Raw genomic sequence first — 19,682 nt, 5'->3', positions numbered from 1 at the left:
AAGTGGCAAATGAATCAAGGGGTGTTGATGGGCAACTGAGAAAGAATACTGTATATTCAAGGGCTGCTAGAATTGAAGGGAGAAAGGGATGCTCTTTTGTGAGCCAGCAATGACCTGAGTTGGGATGAATAGCAGCTTCTTGTTGTTTTAGTGAGTAAGTGAATACCTTTCAACTGTAGAAAGTGTGACAATACACACATGACAGAGCACCTTTCGCCTCTTCCTTATCCAAAAAAGACATTTTTGATAGGTCAAGCATCACTCTTTGTGCCAGAGGTTTTTGTGTCATAAAACACTGAAATGTAGATGACGAGAGCAAGCCATTCAGCCCACTATGTCTCTGCTGACTGGAAAATTACAGTTTATAAAAATAGATCTGATTGTTTTTAGAGTTAGTAAACTGATTATCTGCGCACACCCCGCCCAGTTGCCTAGAGGGACTGGTAGTTAGTGCTACTTTATTCAGTAGCTCCATATTTTTTTTAAAGGCTAATTTTAATTTTGAATATGAGCTCTGTTTTGGGTGTGAAGTGTTTTCCTTTAACACTAACAACCAAAATGGCTGTAAATATGTTACCCTTGTCATAGGAGCTCAAGGATGTTTTCTGAAATGTGTATGTCTCTGGAGGGAGAAAGTAACTGCAAATAAATACCAAAATCCATTTTTATTTTATATTATGACTTAGGTACTATTCTGTTTGAATGTCTGTTTCTATGAACAGAAATTGCTGAAGGGATGACTCATATTTTCTATTATGCTTCTTATGGTCCCATACCACTACTTGAACTGCAGAATAGAAAACAACATAATACACAAATCATCTTAAAAGATTGCCAGAGAAAAGAAGTTATTTCGTAGATTGGTAACTTATCTGAGCAACACACATCAAAGCTGCTGGTGAACGCAGCAGGCCAGGCAGCATCTCTAGGAAGAGGTACAGTCGACGTTTCAGACCGAGACCCTTCATCAGGACTACGAAGGGTCTCGGCCTGAAACGTCGACTGTACCTCTTCCTAGAGATGCTGCCTGGCCTGCTGCGTTCACCAGCAGCTTTGATGTGTGTTGCTTGAATTTGCAGCATCTGCAGAATTCCTGTTGTTTGGTAACTTATCTACTGCTTTAAATGGAAAAATGGATCTGGCAACAAAGTTCTCTTTAGCCTTGAGTTCATTACTTGATTGGCTCTTGATCATGTATTTTAGCATCTGACACTAGCTTTAGATTATCCATAGCTAATCGGTGGGAAAATAAACAACAGTTGCGGCTTGATGAGTTGTGCACTATCACACTTTGTTAGCATTGGTGAGTATTTTTCATTTGGCAATACTGAAGTGTGAATATTTGAAGTAGATAAAAAAAAATACAATCTAATTTGTTTTATGTTACACAGATAGCCGAGAGGAGACTGTGTTGGGCAGCATTCCTTTGCCCAGTTATGTTATCTCACCTGTTGAACCTGATGATCACATAAGTCGCAAATATGCTTTCAAGGTAGGGGACTTAATATTATATAAAGATTATAAAGCTAAATATTTGATTACAATCTCACCATTTCCGCAAACACTCTGATGGGGTTGATGTCACCTGACACTTGAACAAGAGTTTGGTGCCAGTGGATTTTAGTTCATGTAATTTATGCTCCGATTCATCATCAGTATCACCAGTGGTGTTTAGCTGCTCTGTTATTGTTTAATCCCTTCAGGTATTTACCATTCACGTCTCTATGGGTCAAAATAAAGAATGCTATTGTGGCCATGACCTCAGTTATTTAAACTGTAGCCGTTATCAGATAAAATTATCTATCCTATTTGGATTAAATCATCACTAAATTGCGACAAAACTATTAAAGTGCTGGGAAGTTAAATACAGTTATTTTGTCTGTTACTATTATACTTTTGATTGCTTAATCAGTGCTGACAGACAACAGTGTTAATAGTTTTTAATATGTTTACGTGTATCACAAAACAAAGGTTGAATTGTTGAAAGCTTCTCCATTTTTTCTTTGTCTTTTTCTTTGTGCTGCCATTATGAGTTTGTAACCAATAACTGCTTTGAAATTGTACAATTGTAGTTAAGAGATTAACACAATGAGCATATCTGCTTTGCCTAATTGCCTTATTACATTCCTTTTGCTTAAGGAACCATGCATCCACCTTTTACAATGTGATTGAATGTTTCAAATGAAATGTTTAATAGCACTGTTATTGGTAATAAATTAATCTAGGGGCTTGAAGCAGTACTCTTGTGTAATAGGCTTTTTATGTACTTGTTCATGTTTAAAGAGAGAAGTGAGCTATGACAAATGAGAAAATGCCCCTCTGGCCAATCCTGTAAAGTTGTGGTAGCTTGCATATCACAAAATATACAATCTTTGCCCCCTTACCAAAACCATGCAATCTTCTAGAACAGTGAAAAACAAATTTTGTGATTACACCAATGCAATTCATTGAATTTCTTCACTTTCCAGATGATCATGGGAGTTTCTCTGCTTCTAAGTTTGATGCAGCCAGTATACAATCCCTCAATCAGCCTAAGTGGATGTTAGCTGAGGTCTTTTGATCTATGGCCCTAGAGAACCCAGTGGAGGCATATGTCCTTGCTACTACTACGAGTCAACACACACAAAATGCTGGAGGAACTCAGCAGGCCAGGCAGCATCTGTGGAAAAGAGTAAACAGTTGACATTTCAGGCTGAGACCCTTCTTCAGGACTGAGAAAAATAGATGAGAAGGTAGAGCAGGAAGATTGTGGGGGGGGGGGGTTGTAGGAGGAAGAAGTACAAGGTGGTAGGTGAAATTGGGGGAGGGGTGAAGTGAAGAGCTAGAAAGCTGATAGTGAAAGAGATAAAGTGGCAGGAAACTTGGGAATCGGATGGAAGAGTGTACAAGACTATGGAAGAAAGGAGAATAGTCTTGGCCCGAAACTTCAACTGTTTACTCTTTTCCATCGATGCTGCTTGGCCAGTGAGTTCCTCCGGCATCTTGTGGGTGTTGCTTGGATTTCCAGCTTCTGCAGATTTTCTCCTCATTTTTCTACCACTATCAGAGGTTCTCTGCTTGCTCCAGGAATCATTTTAATCTTAATCTACCCTGGAACTCATACAAGGTTTTGAGGAATTGATCATTGGCATGATATGCTATTGTATTTCCTAAATACAAAGAGTATTGGTTGACCTAGAGAATTTTACTCTGATGTGGCCCACTCGTTTTGCTGTGAAAACAAAGGAGACCCTAGTGGTGGAGGGACAGATATTTTTATGGTCTGTCTCCCTACAACACTGGTACTTGTGAGCGTGGACCTCTCACCTGAGAACATTAGGGGATGGTAGTGAACACAGATTTATCACCAGTCAACATTGGCATGCTACTTGTGGGTTCTTGTTTGTCAGTGGTAAAATCTCTGAGGAAGTGGTGCAGACAAAATAGGCTGAGATTATTTTGAATCACTGCCTTATTTGCCAGAAGTGAAGATATTAGTCCTGTTGTGTTATAATAGAGGTTGTCATTCAAAGTGAATGGCAAAGTAGTGCCATTTCAAAGTGAATGTTCAAAAACAATTTCATCCTGTGAGACAAAATTAAGTCATTTTATTCTGTGAGACAATTTCATTCAGAAGAACCAAAACATGGCATGTTTTGCTTATTTATTACCGCACCTATAAATTGACATTGAGTCTATTTGGTACTTTTACGGGTGGTAAGTACTCTAATTTCTTTTTGCCCAGGTTGCCAATATTTGTAATACGTCACTGGCTTCAAATCTTTGAACACATTCAGGGAATTGACACCCACAGTAAAACTATTTAAACTTTTGCTAATGTCCACTATTTTCTGGGAAAATACATCCTTACTTTTAACTTCACTCAAGCTTTGAACAATACTAAATACTCCTCCAGGTATCCTCTATACAGTATTCCCTTTCCTATTTTCAGCAATAGTTAGCTTTGAGTGGGGTTGAGTGGGATCCGGGATCAGCCATGATGGAATAGCAGAGTAGACTGGATGGGCTGAATAGCCTAATTTTTCTCCTGTGTCTTATGGTCTTAGCTTGAAGATGTGCTGTTCCCTTCATGATCATGTCAACTTTTAATCCACTTATCGCAAGCTCTATCAGTCTGCATTGAAACCTGTGAGATTTTAAACAGTTATTGTGGGAGTCCTCTGCAAGTTTTCCAAACATTGATGTAGCTCACCATGAAAGGAGACCAAAGGTTAGAATCAGAATCAGGTTTATTATCACAGGCATCTGAGATGAAATTTGTGTCCAACAATCTTTGTTGAGATCCACCCAAGACTGAATACGAATTCAAGACTATATTGTCAGTAATTAAATGTGCATCTTGCTTCCTAATGGTGAAAATGTATCACAACATTCTTTATGCTGCTTAGTTTTCTGAAATTAAGTATGAACTGATGATCAAAATATGAACAAGAACACATGTAACAAATTTGATTAACTTTGACATCTTTCTCTGTGTATGTATTTAAATCTTCCGATTGGTTAGCCATGTAAAACTGTAGAATTAATTCAGAAAAAGATCTATTGATTTCACTTTGAATAAGCTGTTGCAATATCTGTTGTATCCTAGCTCTGTGCTGTAGGTTGTACAGTATTCCGAGTGAGTCCAGATGTAATTCTGTACAGTGGACGTGGATCAGGAGTTGGTTTTCACTTTTGTATACTGAGTCATGTCTAATGTCAGTCTGACTGTTGAATGCCTGGTTCAGGTTGGCTGCCTTTCTACTTTATATGACTCAACTGCTCAGCTCATAAATTCATTAAGGCATGGGGACATGTTCAACGTGCTTTAGTTAGACATTGGCAGCTCAGCGCACATTAAAAGTTGCCACTCAGTCAAAAATAAGTTATTCAGTAACCTATTCTGAAGTGGCCAGTGTTTGTGGAGTCATTGCAATTTGAAATTGCTCTCTGAAATGGCTAAGCAAGTCATTGATATGATTTGATGTAATGGTGTTAACATTATGAGCTGTGCAGTTTTGACTGTGGATGTGGATATTAATGGTTAACTGATGGTAAAAAATGGAAGGCTTATCCCATGATAAGTTGAGCACAAGCTTGACATGGTCATTGCAACAATATCATGCCTTTGAGTGAATATCTCCAATTCCAATGCTGTCTTCAGCTATGTCAAGTACTATGACAAGACAGGTCCCCTGAAGGTTCTAGAATAACAGTAAGCATGTAGGTGGAGAGTGATTATGTTAGAAGGCGATGCCCTAGGAGTCTGTAGTATTGCCTTCATTTACCATGAAGTTTTATTTTTTGGTTGCCAATCTTAAAGGAGGCAACTTTATTGATATCCTTTTCATCACATAAATAAGTGCTCTCTCCATTATCAGCACAATTTGACTGCATTGAATGCCATCTATAGTTGCATTAACTCTCTTGGTCTTTAATAGCACCTCCCCAAACCTTGAATTCTGACATCCCAAAGGACAAAGATAGCTGCTCCTTGTAAATCTCAAGCAGCACCAAATTAAATGGAATACCATTTCTTCACTAACCCTTTCAAATTCTGATGACTTTTAGACATATCTTCAGGTGAATTGCAGCAGATCCAAAATTTGCCTTTATCACGAACTTCTCATGGACAGTTCAATTATGTTTCAACAATACATGAATACATACAAATGAACCCTGAACCTGGGCCAAGGTGCAAAACACAGCATCAACAGCACAAGGCACAGATATGATAGCAAGTAAGCATACAGTCAGACAATAAAAAGTGTGTGTGTGTTGTTACATACCCCATAACTGGGTTGCCAAACCAACAGAAATGGACCAATTAGTTGGAGTCTGGATTGCTGGAACTAAGAAAGTTTTATTAAAGAAATAAGTAACACAGTACTCAAGTAGTAAGGATATAAATGCAACAGGTTAGCAATGAATAAACACACATGTACACAGAACTAGGATAATAGGATCAATCAAGCTCTATCGCAGTCTAGGGGTAAAATGATCAGTCACAAGTGACAGAGTTCAGTTTAGTTCAGTTCGCAGTAATTGCCGTCGTGCCGTTGGGGGGAGAGAGAGAGAACGAATGAATATGCAAATCGGATTCCAAACAGACCTTCGATATTCCTCACAGTTAGCTTTCGGGCGAGCCCTTTGTAATGTCTTCTGAGGTTATCGACTGTGACCCCTCTGTTCCAGATACGATCGTTCTTCTGCGGTGAACCCGGCACCCAGGCAAGGGCGGACACACACACCAGGTTCCCGCAGACCTGTACCTTTCTACCCTGTGCATCTATGGCTGGTCCCGCGACCAGACCTCCAAAACTCTCACCAACTTGTGGGGGCACACCGCTTCCAGGGTCTCGTTACCTTGTGGAGTCGTGTGTGTCTTGCCTTAGCGAACCTGTCCCTTTTTATCCCCCTGCTGGGGTATCGCCTGTACATCAAACTTCAAACAGTTCAGGGTTCAAAGCCACCGGTCTCTGACAATACTCAGAACTGTGTCTCCTTTTCGTTAATCCCTCTCGTCTCTCATTAACATTTCTGAATGTTCCCCCATTGTCCTCTTATTGGCATCAATCTTCTGATAATTTGGTCTGTCGTCACACCCCTATCCTTCAAAGGATTTTTACTGGGGTAAAAATTATAGTCATGAATACACTATCAGCTGCACACAAATATACATGTTTATCAGCTATTTGGCTAATACAGAGAATTTTAAGTTGTCAACACCTGACAGACAGTCAGCAATCACATTTTCTGTTCTTTTTATATGTGTTATTTTAATAATCCTCTAAAACCACGCTCCAACTTAGCAAACTTCATAGTGGCCGAAAACACTAATGAATTGTGATCAGTGTAACTTCTCAGTGGTTTTTGCCCCGGACACAGATAACAGGGGTCGTCCCATACCAACTTAGCATTCTTTGGCAAGGGCTTAGTAAGAGGGTGGGTACTATCCGCAAAGTTGTTTTTTTTTCTGCAAAACTTCTGATAGTACCCCACCATCTCCAAGAACCTTCTCCGGGCTCTCTTGTCTGTCGGGGTGGGGACTTAAGAGATAGCCCGCACCTTAGCTTGCATCGGAGCCAGCTGTCCCTGTCCTACCACAAATCCCAGATAAGTGACCTTCGCGCGGCCGAACTCACCTTTTGCGAGGTTCACTGTCAGGCTGGCTTCAGACAGCCATTTAAACAGCTCCTCTACCGCCGTAATGTGCTCCTCCCACGTGTCATTCCAGACCACTACATCGCCAATATACACTTCGGGATTCTTTAGCCCGTTTGTCACTGAATTAATCATTCTATAGGGGTGTTGCTCACTAGGCTGACCTGATGTGGCAACAGCTCCATGTCCCAGCTCTTTGCATCGCCTCGGGACATCTGGACCTATGTGGGCGTGCCATTTAATTAGCTCTCTTAGCGGGTCGCTTTGTTCGGGGATTAAGGGAGAGAACTCATCAGCAAAGTTGGTCAACACAGTAGAGTTTTCCCATCAGGTCAGTACAACACTTATCTTTTCAAAATGGGTTTTCCCCTTATCAGGTGGCACCCTAGCCTCATTAATTTTCATGATATCACCAGCTAGATCTGTTTTCTGATCGTGGTGAGCTTTTAACATGTTAATAGCCTCTAACTGTGTTAACTCACGTCTACAATAGTCAATAACATCCTTCCTCCTGTGCAGCCAGTAAAACTCTTTCATGATTCCGCCGACTGTTTTCCTCCCCCCAAACTGTCCACCGAGGGGTATCTTGTGGGCCAGGTTAAGAATCTCATCCCCATAAATTTTTGGCACCATCCCCCATTCCTCATCTGTGGTCACGGTACTTGGTCTCCCTTTCTTCCTTAGCACTCCCTCCTCCACACAATAGCCTACTGGCTCTCTTTTTAATTCTGCTTCAGAGAGAGCTGTCTCCACTGAAACCATCAGCTCTTCGTCTCGCTCCTGTGTCTGTACAGAGTCCTTCCTTGCTAATGCTAAGTCAGCCTCAACTCCTTCACTTCCTCCTGTTTCACTACGGTCCTTCTTTTCACCTTCTACCTCCCCCTGGTACAAGGCTGGTAGAAACATCTCAGCTAACTCTGTATCAGCCTCTGCAGCCTTTCTAGACATACGCCAAATCACTGCGCAACTGGGAGAAACCTGTGAGTCCATGGGCGGGGCCTCAATGCTGGCAGGCTGACTTGTCAATCTCACTGCTGGGTACACCTCCCCGCTGGCGAGGTCATTACCAAGCAAGACTTCCACACCTTTCATCGGTAGTTCGGGCCTCACCCCGATCGTGACCGGTCCAGAGACCAAGTCGCTTTTTAGGTGTATCTGGTGCAAAGGTACTGCCTCAGTCCCTTTCCCAATGCCTCTTATGACCCTGACTTTCCCAGTCTCAGTCTCTGAACTAAAGTCTAACACACCCTTTAATATCAATGACTGACACGCTCCCGTGTCTCTCCAGATCCGTACTGGAACTGGATTTAACCCCTCCTTCACCGACACCAATCCGGCCGAGATAAACCTCTCGCGCCCTTCCTGAACTTTGTCAGACCTCTTCTCTCCTAGCGGTTTGCTTACCAACTCAATACAGCCAGTCAGAACCTCCGCCTTTCCTTTTCCCGTCTCCTCCTTTGGGGCAAAGCACCTGGACGCAAAGTGTCCGACTTTCCCACAATTATAACAGACGACCCCAGAAGACTTCCTACCAAACTGCTCCCGGTCTACCTTATCCTTCTCACTAGTCGCCGCCTTACTTCCTGACTTTTCTGGCGGACTCTCCCCGCCAGCCCGACTACCCTTCTGGTAGCCTTTACTCAGGGCAAACTTCGTTTTATGTGTCAACGCGTACTCATCCGCTAACTTAGCAGTTGCGGCTAAAGTGTCTGCCTCTTTCTCATCTAGGTAGGTTCTCATACCGTCAGGGACACAACCTTTAAACTGCTCAATCAGGATCAGCTGTAGCAGTCTGTCATAATCCCCATTTACCCCCTTCGAGGTGCACCAACGCTCACAATATGTCTGCATCTCACGGGCAAACTCTAAATACGTGTGGTCCCACTACTTCCTCGCATTCTGGAACCTCTGCCGGTATGCCTCCAGGACCAACTCATAAATCCTGAGGATGGCCTCTTTCACCACCTCATACCTCTGGGCATCTTCCGCGGACAAAGCCGAGTAAGCTTGTTGGGTTTTTCCTTTAAGTACACTCTGAAGCAAAACAGCCCACTTATCCCTCAGCCAGTCCTGACTTGCAGCAACTTTTTCGAAATGGAGAAAGTACCGATCCACATCGGTGTCGTCAAATGGGGGAACCAGCCTAACCTCCTGGGTTGCCCTGAACCCTCCACCTTGGTTCAGCATGGGCCCCTGCTCTGCCCTTATCTTTAACCTCTCCAGCTCGAATTCCCTTTCCCTCTGTTTCCCTTCTCGCTCCAACCGCCTCTCTTCTCGCTCCAACTGTTTGTCCCTCTCTTCTTGCTCCAACTGCCTCTCTCTCTCTTGCCATTCTAACTGTCTCTCTCTCTCTTCTCGTTGTTCTAACTGTTTCTCTTCGTGTTCTAGCTGCTGTACCCGGAACTCGTGCTCGGGTCTCAATTTTTCAAGCTGCACCTGTACTGCGTCTCCACCGGGTTTTCCAATAGATATCACCTCCAGCTCCCCTTGGGGAAACACACCTTTAGACACATAATGCTCTATGATAGCTCTGTGTATCTCCTCTCTCCTCATTGTCGACTTCCCCTTAACAAGATTCAACCGTTTGGCCACAGCTGCCAATTCCGCTTTCCTGGCATCCTCTAATGCCTCCAAGGTCGGCGCCTTTAGAAATTCCTCAGTCTCCATTTCTGCTGTTTGTCTTTTCTTTCTTTCGGGAATTTTTAACCCAATCAATTTACCCCGTCCCAAGTTTAGCGTTCAAAATCGCGGACGAGAACCCCACTTATGTTATGTACCCCGTAACTGGGTTGCCAAACCAGCAGAAATGGGCCACTTAGTTGGAGTCTGGATTGCTGGAACTCAGAAAGTTTTATTAAAGAAATAAGTAACACAGTACTCAAGTAGTAAGGATATAAATGCAACAGGTTAGCAATGAATATACATACATGTACACAACTAGGATAATAGGATCAATCAAGCTCTATTTCAGTCTAGGGGTAAAATGATCAGTCACAAGTGACAGAGTTCAGTTTAGTTCAGTTCGCAGTAATCGCCGTCGTGCCATTGGGGGGAGAGAGAGAGAGAGAGAGAGAACGAATGAATATGCAGATCGGATTCCAAACAGACTTTCGATATTCCTCGCAGTTAGCTTTCGGGTGAGCCCTTTGTAATGTCTTCTGAGGTCACCGACTGTGACCCCTCCGTTCCAGATACGATAGTTCTTCTGTGGTGAACCCGGCACCCAGGCAAGGGCGGACACACACACCAGGTTCCCGCAGACCCGTACCTTTCTACCCTGTGCGTCTATGGCTGGTCCCGCGACCATCCTCCAAAAACTCCACCAACTTATGGGGGCACACCGCTTCCAGGGTCTCGTTACCTCGTGGAGTCGTGTGTGTCTTTCCTAAGCGAACCTGTCCCTTTTTATCCCCCTGCTGGGGTATCGCCTGTACATCAAACTTCAGACAGTTCAGGGTTCAAAGCCACCGGTCTCTGACAATACTCGGAACCGTGTCTCCTTTTCGTTAGTCCCTCTCATCTCTCATTAACATTTCTGAATGTTCCCCCATTGTCCTCTTATCGGCATCAATCTTCTGATAATTTGGTCTGTCGTTACAGTGTATATGCGTGCATGTAGATGTATATATCTATCTATAAGAAAGTGTTTGGGTGTGTATTCACACAATCACCAAACTCCATAGAGAGCGGGTCCTGGAGCTGCAGTATGCAGATGACTGTGCTCTTGTGGCCCATACTCCGGAGGATCTTCAGACTGTCCTTGCTGTAGCGGTGAGAGCGTATAGCAGAATGGGGCTGACTGTCAATACCACCAAGACAGAAGAGCTTTGCCAATGGAGTACCAGTGTCCCACCCACTCTACCTGCCTTCACTGTTGGTGATGAAAAGCTGTCAGTAGTGCCATCTTTCAAATCTCTGGGGAGCAGTCTCTCTGAGGATAGCGGCATTGACAACGACATCCAGAGCCGCATTAAACAGGCATCAGCTGCCTTTGGGAGACTCGGCGTAGAGTCTTTCAGAACAGGAGCCTTTGTCCCTCTACAAAGGTCGCCGTATACCAAGCAGTCTGTGTCACCACTCTCCTTCATAGCTGTGAAGCTTGGGTAACCTACAGCTATCACATCAAGTCCTTGGAGCGCTTCCACATAAGCTGCCTCCAGCGCATCCTGGGAATTACCTGGCGTGAGTGGGTGCCTCACACTGAAATACTTGTAAAGACCAACTGCAGAAGTATTAAGGCCATGCTCACCCAGTGGCTGGGGCACGTGATAAGGATGCCCCCATGTCAGCTACTCTGCAGTGTTATACGTCTAGCTACATCATGGTCGATGCTCAGCTGGAGGGCCGAAGAAGCGCTACAAGGATCAGATGAAGAATGCTTTAAGAAAGTGCAAGATTAGACCCGAGGACCTGGAGGATGTTGCTGCTGACCGTACCACTTGGCAACAGCTGTGTAGGGACGGGGTTCGTACTCTGGAGATGGAAAGAACAACCAGAAGACAGCAGAAGAGAGCCAGGAGAAATGCAGCCATGGTTGCCATCACTACCACATACACACGTCCCACCTGCAATAGAGCTTGTGGGTCCAGGATAGGACTGTATAGTCATCAAAGATCTCACCGTTAAAGGAGGTGACATCGTCATTGGATTTTGATGGACAACTGAAGAAGTGTATATATCCCAAGTCCCTGAGTGACATGCCCTGTAAATTGGTGGTACGTGGGTGTTATCGGCAAGAACAAGCAGATTTCAGCAGTCCGCAGACGAACGTATGCCCGGAATCCAGTTTGACATTCCACTGATTATTGGTCACATTTTTGAACAAATAACTAACCTACAATTGTTGTAGTCTGTGTTCATGTTTGTGTAATGCCTAGTCAAATAGGTGGGAAGGCAGAACATGCCCTTGAACTAAACTTTACTGGAGGTTTAAGTACTTTGAGATAAACTGAATGGCTAATTACTTTCAGTAGTTTGATGGGGCAGCTGAGAAATTGTATTTTGACTCCATTTCTTCCATTTCCTTTATCTCAGGCCAAATGTTCTCATCTGCTAAAATTCTGCCACATCATTAATAATGCTGTTTTTTCGATTGACCAGTTCAATGATCAGGTCATTAGTTTACCTCCTTCAGTGTGTGTAGCCTTCTCCTATGGTGGATTGCTGAAATGTTCCTGAAAATATAAATGATCACCCAATGGTTGTTGAATATTTTCTCAGTCTTTTCACCCCTTGCTAATTTAAAACTAACTTAAAGTATTTGTAATAATCAGATAGCATAATCACTTGCAATATTGGATATGTTCCTGCAAGATGCCTCAAAAATTTAATAGGTTGTTTTATGTGAAAAGTATTATAATATTCTAATTTGTAACATGAAATATTATGAATATCCTGGACATAGCATCTGGGAGATTTGTGTTACAAGTTTACATAGCGTATGAAGAAATATTTATTAATCACCATGATAATTATAGTAACTTAATGAACTGATTGACTAATAAATGAATTCATCATCAGCCTATAATTCAGCAACATGACTATGTAAATTCATCTTTCTCGATTTTATGCTGATGAAGTAAGTCATATAGTAAATTTTAATATGAAAGCACCATTCCTTTAGCTATGGTTTGTAACTGGTTAGTGAGTTTAAGGTTCTTACCACACCCAATATGGTTGAGAGAGGATTGGAAGTGTAAACTGCTCTTTGTAGAAGAAATACAGATATATGCAAAGGTACTTGTTGCCCCCATGTTATGAACACCCACTACTCTGGATGGAGCTCTCCCACATTATTAAATTCAGAAGAATGATAAAGCTCACTTTCCCTCTCGCTCCACTTGAGTAAGCGTTATTTAATGTGTTGATCACATTATTGAACAAACTAGCTGGAGAGGATTTAAACTAACTTGGCAGGAGGTAGGGGCTGGACTGATAGGGCAATGGGTATACAAGTTGATGCAGTGGTTAGTGAGACTGTGAGGATGGACAGGCAGATGCTAGGGTAAAATTGCAGTCGGTGGGATGAGGTGGTTTAACATGGGGGTAAAAACGATGAATACAGGATGGAAGGTGTTATTTTGCATGCAGCATACAGAATAAGGTAGATAATCTTGCAGTGCAGTTGGAAATTGGCAGGTGTGAATTGTGGTCATCATTGAGATGTTGCTGAAAGTAAATCATAGCTGAGAGCTTAACATCCAAGGATAAAACCTTGTAGTGAAAGGACAGCAGGTGGGCAGAGTGGTTGGGGTGGCTCTGTTAGCAAAAAATGAAATCAAACCCTTAGAAAGGGGTGATGCAGGATCGGAAGATGTAGAATCCTTGTGGGGTAGAGTTAAGAAACTGTAAGGGTAAACAGAACCTGATGGGAGTTACATATAAGCCCCCAAACAGTAGCCAGGATGTGGGTGGAGAGGGCATTAAATATAGTAAAAAGTTAGGGTTAGAGTACTGGGAAGCTTTTAAAAATCTTCAGAAGGGAACTTTAAAAATAAGGGAGAAAAGATGAAATACGAAGGTAAGCTAGCCAATAATATTGAAGAGGATATGAATTATTTTTCTCCAAGATAAAAAAAGAGTAGTAGAGAGGTGAGAGTGGATATTGGGCCACTGGAAAATGACACTGGAGAGGTAGCAATGGTGGAACAAAGAAATAGTAGATAAACTTAAGTATTTTGCATCAGTCTTCACTGTGGAAGATGTAAGAGACGTAAGTAGTGTGCCATAAATTCAAGAGTGTCAGGACAGGAGAGCAGTTATTACCAAGGGGAAGCTGCTTGAGAAATTGCAAGATCTGAAAGTAGCCAAGTCACCTGGAAGAGATGATTTCCACCCCAGGGTTCTGAAAGAGGTAGCTGAAAAGATTATGGTGAATCACTTGATTCTGGAATAGTTCAGGAGGAGTGGGAAATTTCAAAAGTCACCCCTCTCTTTAAAAAGGGAGAGATACAGAAGAAAGGAATTTCTCAGCCAGTTAGCCTGACTTCAGTGATTGGGAAGATGCTGGAGTCCATTATTAAGGATGAGGTTTTGGGATACTTGGAGGCTTATTATAAAATAGGCCAACTCAGCATGGTTTGCTAAATGTGAAATCTTGCCTGACAAGTCTTTTGGAATTCTTCGAGGAAGTAACAGGCAGGATAGACAAAGGAGACTCAGGGGATGTTGTGTGCTTGGATTTTCAGAAGGCCTTTGACAAGGTGCCACAAATGAGGCTATTTAGCAAAATAAGATCCTGTGGCATTACAGGAAAGATGCTAATTTTGCACGGGGATCCGTATTGGGACCGTTTCTGTTCACATTATATGCCAGTGATTTGGATGATGGAACTTTTGGCTTTGTGCTCAAGTTTGCCAATGGTACAAAAATAGATGGAGGGGCAGGTAGTTTTGAGGAAGCAGGGCGTCTGCAAAAGGACTTGAACAGATTGGAAGAATGAACAAAAAAGTGGCAGATGGAATACAGTGTAGGGAAGTGTATGGTCATGCACTTTGCTGGAAGGAATAAAGGTGAAGACCATTTTCTAAATGGAGAAAAAAATCAAATTTCAGAGGTGCAAAGAGACTTGGGTGTTTTTGTGCAGGATTCCCTAAAGGTTAACTTCTTGGTTGGGTTGGTGGTAGGGAAACCAAATGCAATGCTAGTATTCCTTTTGAGATGATTAGAATATAAGGGTAAGAATGTGATGCTGAGGCTTTATGAGGCATTGGGCAGTCCACATTTGGAGTATTGTGAGCAGTTGAGGGTCCCTTATCTATGAAAAGATATGCTGGCATTGCAGAGGGTCTAGAGATGTTCATGAGAATGATTCCAGAAATAAAAGAGTTAACATCTGAGGAGTGCGATTAATGGCTCCCTTTCGGAATGGCAGGCGGTGACCAGTGGGGTACCGCAGGGTTCAGTGCTGGGGCTGCAGCTGTTTACAAAATATATTAATGATTTAGATAAGGGAATTAAAAGTAACATTAGCAAATTTGCCGATGACACAAAGCTGGGTGGCAGTGTGAAATGTGAGGAGGATGTTATGAGAATGCAGGGTGACTTGGACAGGCTGGGTGAGTGGGCAGATGCATGGCAGATGCTGTTTAATGTGGATAAATGTGAGGTTATCCACTTTGGTGGTAAGAATGGAAAGGCAGATTATTATCTGAATGGAGTCAAGATAGGAAAAGGGGAAGCACAACGAGATCTAGGTGTTCTTGTATATCAGTCACTGAAAGCAAGCATGCAAGTACAGCAGGCAGTGAAGAAAGCTAATGGCATGCTGGCCTTCATAACAAGGGGAATTGAGTACAAGAACAAAGAGGTCCTTCTGCATCTGTACAGGGCCCTGGTGAGACCACACCTGGAGTACTGCGTGCAGTTTTGGTCTCCAAATTTGAGGAAGGACATTCTTGCTATGGAGGGAGTGCAACGTAGGTTCACAAGGTTAATTCCCGGGATGGCGGGACTGTCATATGTCGAAAGATTGGAGCGACTGGGCTTGTATACACTGGAATTCAGAAGGCTGAGAGGGGATCTTATTGAAACATATAAGATTATTAAGGGATTAGACACGCTAGAGGCAAGAAGCATGTTCCTGCTGATGGGTGAGTCCAGAACCAGAGGCCACAGTTTAAGAATTAGGGGTAGGCCATTTAGAACGGAGTTGAGGAAAAACTTTTTCACCCAGTGAGTGGTGGATAAATGGAATGCTCTGCCCCAGAAGGCTGTGGAGGCCAAGTCTCTGGATGCTTTCAAGAAAGAGATGGATAGAGCTCTTAAAGATAGCGGAATCAAAGGTTATGTGGATAAGGCAGGTACTGGATACTGATAGTGGATGATCAGCCATGATCACAGTGAATGGCGGTGCTGGCTCAAAGGGCCGAATGGCCTACTCCTGCACCTATTGTCTATTGTCTATTGAGTGTTTGTTGGCTCTGGACCTGTACTCCGGAGTTTAGAGAATGAGGAGGGGGGTGCGGAGGATGTTATTGAAACCTCTCAAATATGTTTCCTATAGTGGTTGAGTCTAGGACCAGTCGGCACAGCCTCGTAATAGAGGGATGTCCATTTGGAATAGAGATAGGAAGCCATGGACCGCTGAGGAGGCCAAGTCATTCAGCATATTTAAAGCCGAGGTTGATTTTTTTAAAATTTCAGGATGTTTATCCTATATATTTCTCTGACATTAAATGCACCTATTGGCACCTACATATTTAAACCTATTGATATGTTCTTGGATAGTCAGGGCACCAAAGGTTAAGGGGAGAACGCAGGAGAATGGGGTTTAGAGGGATAATAAATCGGCTGTGATGGAATGGCAGAGCATACTTAATGGCTTAATTCTTGTCCTATGTCTTATGGTCTTATTTCTTATCAGTCTTTTGTGCTTTTGAATATATATTTATAGAATCCATTAGAGTAGCGAATCCCTTGAGAGCTCATATGTTAGGAGCACTTTCTACCAAGTCTGAGGGGTCCATATGAGTATGAATACAGATTTATTATTGCGAAAATTCAGAGCGCAGTTGATTGAAGAGTATAAATGAAAGTTGATTCCTCTTGGGTATTGCCCCTGACCCTTCTGAGTATTTACTGTGCATTGTTTCCCAGATGTTTAAAGCATTGTTTACTAAAGATCTATTTAAGAAATTTGCCTTCTTTCATTTTTTTTGGTTTCATGTACAAACAAATATGCTGCTGTGTCATATGCCCAAAAATGTTCTCATTAGATCTCAATTTATGCTTTTTTTTAAACCTCTTTTAACCTGATCCTTGAAACATTACTATGACTTAGTATGCTTTAGACGTGCATGATTGTCTCTTCCTCTGGTTGGTTGTCAGTTTTGGCTGTGCACATCTTCAATCAGTAGTTTCAAAGGTACATTTAATGTCAGAGAAATCTATACAATATACATCCTGAAATTCTTTTTCTTCGGAAACATCCACAAAAACATAGGAGTGCCTCAAAGAATGAATGACAGTTTAATGTTAGAACCCCAAAGCCCCCCCCCAGCTCCCCCTCCCACGCGTAAGCATCAGCAAAGCAATGACCCCCCCCCACACACCAGCAAAATAGCGTCGGCACCCCACACTGAGCACTCAAGCGTACAGCAAAGCATCAATAAAGACACAGACTTGTAGTACCCCAAAGACTACTCATTCACCCGGTATTTGACATACCACAGTCTCCCTCTCTCCCTCTCTCCCTCTCTCCCTCTCTCCCTCTCTCCCTCTCTCCCTCTCTCCCTCTCTCCCTCTCTCCCTCTCCCCCTCCCCCCCTCCCCCCCTCTCCCCCTCTCCCCCTCTCCCCCTCTCCCCCTCTCTCCCTCTCTCCCTCTCTCCCTCTCCCCCTCTCCCCCTCTCCCCCTCTCCCCCTCTCCCCCTCTCTCCCTCTCTCCCTCAATAAGGGAAAAAGTGATGCCCTCGTTTCACAGCGAGAGGGGAGACATAATAAAGCACCTCGCTGATTTATGGTGGTTAAGTCTGTTGTGTCGCTTTTTCTGAACTCTGTTCCAAAAGAACTCGGGTCTCTGATCACACAGCCAGCAGCCAGCTCACTGCTTACGATCTTCAGTCTCCCATGACGCATCAGGTGGTGGCACTGGTCTTAAATCCACCCGCCTCCAGAGCCACAAAAATCCGGCACTTTGAAGGTGCTCTCATCTTCCAGGCCGCATCCTTGGCATATCGAAAAGCAGCTGGTCGTGAGGCCCCGAGTGCGAGTCTCATTTCTGCAAAGAACAGAAGTCAGCGTGTAACTCCAGGTCAGGGTCTTCAAAAGAACCTCAAAAAGGAAAAAAAGAGATATCAAAGATAGAGATAGAGCTGTTTCCGAAGATGCAAGCAAAGGAGATACCATTAGATGCCGTCGTCCTCCTAAGCTCGTCAAAGTATTTTGGTGCATTTCACAATATGCTGAAAACTAGAACTATGTTACTTAACTCAACAATTATCAGGCTTGTACATTGTCATTCTTGATGTTGAGTATAATACTGTAGCTGATATTTTGTTTAAAAATAAGTAATTGGTTGACTTGCATTTCAATGTACAACTTGTTAAAACAGTGCAGTGCACGTATGGGCGCTTCAGCCCACCGCGTCTGAACTGAACATGATGTCAATCTAAATATCTTCTGGCATGCTGTTCGTATTCTTCCATTCGTTAACTTTTCATGTATCTGCCTCAATGCCTCTTGGGTATTACTGTCATAACCACATTTACCACTTCCCTGGCAGTGTGTTTTAGACATTTATCACGCTTTGTGTTGAAAAATAACTTTACCACACATAGCTCCTTGAAACGTTCTCCCTCACACTCAAAGCCCATGCACTCTTGGTATTTGACGTTCCACCCTGGGAAAATGACTCTGAATATCTATCTCAAAGTTTAATATATTTAAGCTCTTGGGAAAATAATCTGAGTTTGTCCATCCTCTCATTTTAGCTAAAGTGCTCCAATCCAGGCAACAGACACTTCTGCACTCTCTCCAAAGCATCAATATTCTTCTTGTAATGTGGCAATAAGTGCAGCAAATGTGGCCGAACAGATTTTTTAGAGCCTCTATGTTCGAAATTTAATAATTTCCTGACTGATAAAGGCAGGTATGTTGTGCATCTTCTTTACCACCCTATCTTGTATTGCCAAATTCAGGGAGCGAAGGGCTTGAAGCTAATAATTCCCTTCTACATTATTGCTCGGAAGGGTCTTGCCATTTACTCTCTACTTCCCTCTTACTTTTGATCTCCCAAAATGAATCACTCCACACTTGTCTGGCTTAAACTCTTTCTCTGCCCAAATTTCCAACAGATCTGTCCTTTGCTGGTCTTCTTGCTAACCACAACACCACTAATATTCATGTTATCTGCAAACTTACTAATCAGTCTAACTAAATTTTCATCCAAGTCACCACAGGTCACAGACTTCTGGTCAAAAGAATATCCATCCACCACTGCCCTCACACATTAATTTTGAAGTTCCCAATTCAGCATAGCCCATGTGATTTTAATCTTGCAGACCGGCATACCATGAGGAACTTTGTCAAATGCTATCCTAATGTTCACATGGACAGCATTCACTAACCTACCCTCATCAATTACCTTTGTCAGCTCCTCAAACAAAACTGTTAAATTGTGAGGCAGGACTTTCCCCACACAAAGCTGTGCTGACCTTGTGCACAATAAGCCCATTCTTTTCCAAATGTGAAATACTGTTGAAATACTACAGTGATCTATTATCCATTTTAAAAGTAAAATCGTACAATCGTAGCAATGCAAATTTATACTGTTGTGCACTAGTTTAGTGTTTAAACATCAATTTAGGAACATGAATGGGCAATTAGCCCTTTATGCCATTAAGTACACCATAACCCTTAAGCTCTTACTGACTAAAGATATTAACTGAAAAAAAATTGGGAATTAATTTTGCATCATTTGCTACCACTGTGTAGGAATATGTTTTCTCACTTGAGTTTCGAAGGACTTGGCTGGGAATAGATTGCAGACTCAATGTGCCGTAGAGGTTTGAGAATATCAAATGTGCTGACAGCTTCAGCC

At 42.8% G+C, this 19,682-nt stretch overlaps 1 protein-coding gene across 11 annotated transcripts in view; it reads left to right on the top strand.

Moving 5' to 3' along the window:
• The window catches only part of plekha7b (pleckstrin homology domain containing, family A member 7b), a 423,431-nt gene that overhangs the window by 271,579 nt on the left and 132,170 nt on the right, over positions 1 to 19,682 (top strand). For all 11 annotated transcript variants that reach the window (XM_063061934.1, XM_063061933.1, XM_063061932.1 and 8 more), the window contains one exon: positions 1,392 to 1,492. In XM_063061934.1, coding sequence (XP_062918004.1) covers positions 1,392 to 1,492 — 101 coding nt within the window. The remainder of the gene's footprint in view (positions 1 to 1,391; positions 1,493 to 19,682) is intronic.

This window comes from Mobula hypostoma, chromosome 11, assembly GCF_963921235.1.
Source record: "Mobula hypostoma chromosome 11, sMobHyp1.1, whole genome shotgun sequence".
Classification (NCBI taxonomy): domain Eukaryota; kingdom Metazoa; phylum Chordata; class Chondrichthyes; order Myliobatiformes; family Myliobatidae; genus Mobula; species Mobula hypostoma.
Note: the sequence above shows the minus strand (reverse complement) of the source record. Positions and strands in the feature narration are given on the sequence as shown.